General features: G+C 38.0%; 1 protein-coding gene across 1 annotated transcript; it reads right to left on the reverse strand.

Moving 5' to 3' along the window:
• Positions 1–245: 245 nt before the first annotated feature.
• On the reverse strand, positions 246–4,689 carry LOC107960315 (uncharacterized). Its single transcript, XM_016896639.1, has 2 exons — positions 4,474–4,689; positions 246–1,295 (listed from the first exon to the last, which is right to left on the reverse strand). Exons 1-2 carry the CDS (start codon positions 4,687–4,689, stop codon positions 246–248), a joined length of 1,266 nt encoding a protein of 421 aa, XP_016752128.1.
• Positions 4,690–5,403: the final 714 nt, after the last annotated feature.

Genomic DNA, 5,403 nt, shown 5'->3' on the forward strand with positions numbered 1-5,403 from the left:
GCCTCTTTAACTCTCAGTTGATGATACTCCGACCGGAGATCTATTTTAGAGAATACCGATGTCCCTCACAGTTGATCGAACAGATCATCAATCCTTGGTAGAGGTTATTTGTTCTTAATGGTCAGCTTATTTAATTGCTTGTAATCGATGTACATACGCATGGATCCATCCTTCTTTTTCACAAACAAAACTGGTGTTCCCCATGGAGACACACTAGGCTGGATAAACCCACGGTCCAGTAACTCTTATATTTGGGCCTTAAGCTCTACAAGCTCCTTCAGTGCCATTCTGTAAAGGGCGATGGACACTGGAGTTGTACCAGGAAAGAGCTCAATCCCAAACTCCACTCTACGCTCTGGAGGTAACCCCGGTAACTCCTCAAGAAAGACGTCCAAAAAATCCTTGACCATTCTAATATCCTTTATCGAAGAGTCACTAACATATAAAACACTAACGTAAGCCAAGAACGCCTCGCAACCCTTGCGAACAAACTTCTTCACCCTTAGTGCAGAAATTACATTACTCAAATAGTTCCATCGCTCCCCAATTACCACTACCTCCTCATCTGCCTCAGTTCTCAGTACAACCCGTTTAGTGGCACAATCCAACCTTACCCGATGTTTAACTAGCCAATCTATACTTAGTATTAAATTGAATTCTCCAAACGACAGCTCCATATGATCGGTCAGAAAAACAACTCCTCGTATCTCCAAGGGAACATCTCTAAACAACTTATTTACCCTCACAGACTGTCTCAGTGGACTTAGAATAGTAATTCCGCTCGGAGTATTCTCAACTGGAATCCCCAATTTCTCAGTAACAGTACAATCAACATAAGAATGTGTATATCCTATATCTATTAATGCAGTATAAGGTACTTTATGGATAAAGAACGTACCCATTATGACATCTGGAGCATCACCGTCCTCTCGGTGACGTGCAGCATAAACCAGTACCGGCTGCCTCGCCTCAGTATAACCAACACCACTGCCCAGTGCTCTACGACCATGACTGAATCCATTACCACCCCTGGCCTGACCACGGCCTATCGGTGGTTCCTGAACACCTCTCTGTGGCTGACCCGTACCCATACCAGTAGCTTGCACCTGATTGGGCCTTCGCGGACAATCCTTTACCCGATGCTCTAATGGTCCACACCTTAGACATGCACCCAACTTCCTCCAACACTCGCCCTGATGGCGTTTTCCAGAATCAGCACAGAATTGCGGTCTAGCAGTAGCAGCAGGGGCCCTAACTCTGATTGGTCCATCAGCTTTGGGCTTTTTCTTAAACCTCTAAAAAGAATTTGAAGGCTCAGCATCCCTCTTACCTTGACCTTTCTCTATGTTCTAACACTCAGCACGCGTCACATCCTCGGCGTTTTTTAGCTTGTCAACCAGTGTTACAAAATCTCGCTCCCTCTGAGGAGCTATCAGAACCCTTAAACCATCTCTGAGGCCATTCTCAAATCGAACACACCGCTCTTATTCTGTTGCCACCATCCCACATGCATAGCGGCTCAATCATAAAAAATCGGCCTCATATTCAGCCACTGTCCTATCTCCTTGAGTTAAATTCAGAAATTCCCTTCTACGGGCATCCACATAGCTGGCACCCACATATTTAGCCTGGAAAGTAGTCTTGAAAAACTCCCAGATCAAATGATCAGCTTGAGTGCCCTCTTTGATGGTAAGCCACCACTGGTAAGCCTCGTCACTCAAAAGAGATATTGCACCTTTTAACTTCTGATCAGGGGTGCAGTCAAGGTCATCCATGATCCTTTCTATAATGCCCCCATACTCGATACCGTTGCTAGAGTCGAGCACGAGGTCTTAACGAACTTAAATCATTAATTAAACAGCTTAAATAATTTATTTTTAAAATTTCCAGACAAGCTAGTTAACTGCATCACAGTCGCTTAAAAATTCATATCTAGAGTTCCAAAACTAGAAATTAAGATCCGTAAATTTTTCCTGAAACTAGACTCATATATCTATCTACTAAATGTTTTCTAGAAGTTTTGGTTGGGCCAATTAGTACAGTTTATTAGTTAAGGTCTCCCCTGTTTTAGTGTTCGACCACTCTGACCCTTGTGTATTATGAATCAGATATCTCCCTGTAAAGAGTTTTAATGATTATGCCATTTTTTTCTATTAAAACTATACTAAATAAGGAATTTTTACATATAATGCATGACTTCTAATTATGTTTTTACAATTTATGGTGAATTTTTAAATTCAGAACAAGGGATTTAGAGACCACTCTGACCCTGTTCCACCAAAACTTAAATATCTCATAAAATATAACTCATATACCTGTTTTGTTCTATCCATATGAAAATAGACTCATCAAGCTTCAATTTCATAACTTATTCATCATTTAATTCCATTTTTAATATTTTTAGTGATTCTTCAAATTCACGTCACTGCTGCTGTCTGATTCTGTTTTGTGGCCAATTTTACCTTTCCAAGGATTTTCATGGTTTATTTAAGACATAAAGCATACATATTATCATATATAAACTTGATTAGCTATTCCAATAGCTAATCATTTACAAACCCTTTTCTTACCAAACCATAACCATATCATATGATCATTTACACAAAGTGAGTATAGTGCTATACATGCCACATTCAAAATATACAAGCTATTTTACCAATTTAGGTCTTCGGATAGTGTAAACGAGCCTTCGACCTATCCCTATTCTCAAGCCAGCTTGTCAAAACTAAAATGAATGAAAAGGAGGGAGTAAGCATAAATGCTTAGTAAGTTCACATGCAAATAATAAGTAACATGATCATGCAATCCAACATAAACATCATTAAGACACACATAACATAAGAATACTTACTATCTTACCACAATTTTGTCTCACCAAGTTCTCAACCAGGAATTAAACACGTACCTGTCCATTTTCACTTCTTCAACACATTCATCATCGAATCACTATCGTTTTAAGTATTCTCCATATTCTCTTAGGATTTTCCCGTTGAACACATCGGAATATAATTTTGGATATGTGGATAGTGTGCACGTAAGTGCTATACTCATAACTGAACAAGCTCAATAGCTTTTGAAATCTATGTAGCCAAGCTACCATGTAGCCCGCCCATAAACGAACTCGGACTTAACTCAACGAGCTCGGGCGTTCGCATCCATAAGTGAACTCGCACTCAACTCAACGAGTTCGGAACTCAACCATCCTAGTGACATGTCAATTGTACCCTAATCTATTCCCAAGGTTCAAATGGGATTCTTCTCAATTACACATTTTAATCGTCTTCTTCGAAATATAGAAACCGATAATTGCTAGCATCTCATACTTATCAAGTTGTTCACACAATTTGCATATTACCAAATACTAATTCACAAAGCATAATATTTCATGATAATAAGTATAATATCATTAAATCACTTAAAATAAAAATTATGTTACCTTATTTACACATGAACTTACCTCGATACAAAATATTAGCAATCGAGCCTATTCCTCGTAAACTTTATTTTTCCCTCGATGACGACTTGAATCTTGTTTCTCTTGATCTATAATACCAAATTAATTTTATTTAATACATACATTCATCAAAACAGCCCTTAGTACGAACTTTGGCAAAATTACCATTTTGCCTCTAAACTTTCACATATTTGCACTATTTCCCCAAGGCTCGTAAATTAAACCTCATCCTATTTTCTTATGTTTTATGACATGCTGATAATTTTTCCCTTCTATGGAAACATCAAATTCACACTCTAACATGTACTTATGAATATTAGGTATTTTTACCGATTAAGCCCTTTTACTCGTTTTCACTTAAAACCGAGTAGCACAAGTTTTCTAACATAATTTAAAACCTCATATTCTATCACAAAACACCAAAATACACAAATTTCACCTATGGGTATTTTTCCAAATATGAACCCTAGGTTGAATTATTGCTAGCATAAGCTAAATCGAGCTACCGTAATTCCAAAAACATAAAAAATCATTAAAAACGGGGCTTGAAATCACTTACTATGAAGCTTGGAAGTTGAAGAAACCCTAGCTATGGAGAGAGGTAAGGTTCGGCCAAGGCTTGATGAAGATGAACACATTTTGGCCTTAATTTCCCTTTTAATTAATTTTAATTATAAAATGACTAAAATACCCTTAATACCTTTCTTTGAAAACTTTCATGTATAAGCCCATTTTTGTCCAAAATTTTAGAAATTGGTCAAATTACTATTTAAGACCTCCTCATTAATATTCCAAAGCAATTTCATACTAAAAACTTCTATAATACAAGTTTTGCAAATTCTTCGATTTAGTCCCTAATTTCAACTTAAGCACTTTATGCTTAGAATTTCGTCACGAAATTTTCACACAATCATGCAATCATATCATAAACCTCAAAATAATTATAAAATAATTATTTCTATCTCGAATTTGTGGTCACAAAACCACTATTCTGATTAGGCCCTAATTCGGGATATTACACTTTCTGTGGCTTCCATCCAATATTCAGCCACATTAAGGGCAACACCAGCAATACTGTTGAATATCTCCGCCCCATTTGACCTAAGCCGTTCTGTAACCGACCCACGACCTACATTACTAGTACTAGGCCCAGCGACCCTTTCCAGAATTCTCAACATCGCTTGGGAAAATCCATCGTCCCCAGCCGCTCGATTCTGAGACCCTGTCTCAGCCATAGGTGAAGCTGGTGCCGCTCTAACTTTCTCATTAGGCTAGTGGCCAGAAGACGAAGACCCAGCCCGAGCACCTCCACGGCCTCTACCGCGGCCTCTGCCATGAGTACCTCTAGTGCTCATTATCCACTCCGTGATAGCCCTAATTTGGCCCTAGTCAAAAAGTGGTTTCAGGATCACAAAACCGAGTCACAGAAATAATTAGATGTTATATTTTGTGTTTAATATATGTGAAAGTGCATGCGTGAAAATTTCATGCTTTGATTTTGTCAATTGTATGTGAAAGTTATTAGAAAGGATTTATGTGTGAAACTTTGGAAATGTGATAGGTTAAATTGTAGTGGGCAAATAATGCATGGTGGAAAAAAATCTGGACTTGCATGTCAAATTCCCCACTTTAGAGGAAGTGGCCGGCCATGATGGTATGGGATACAAAATATATGCATTTTGTATTAATATTATAATGACTACATGGTTTTATAATAGGAAATAAGTATTAAAAAAAAAGAAGAAGAAAAGGGTGAAAAGAACAAAGTTGTCCATCCTTGTTCTTGATAGCCGAAAGTTAGAAAAAAAAGGGAGGAGAGAATTTTTCAGCTGGAATTTCTTTGTTCATTGGAAGGGTGAGGTGAGGGGATAGCTTATTGCATGTTTGCTTTAGGGGCTGATTTCCTCAAGAAACTTGCTAAGGGAAAGGGAGAATGTAGTAGGAAGAAA

This window comes from Gossypium hirsutum, chromosome A06, assembly GCF_007990345.1.
Source record: "Gossypium hirsutum isolate 1008001.06 chromosome A06, Gossypium_hirsutum_v2.1, whole genome shotgun sequence".
Lineage (NCBI taxonomy): Eukaryota > Viridiplantae > Streptophyta > Magnoliopsida > Malvales > Malvaceae > Gossypium > Gossypium hirsutum.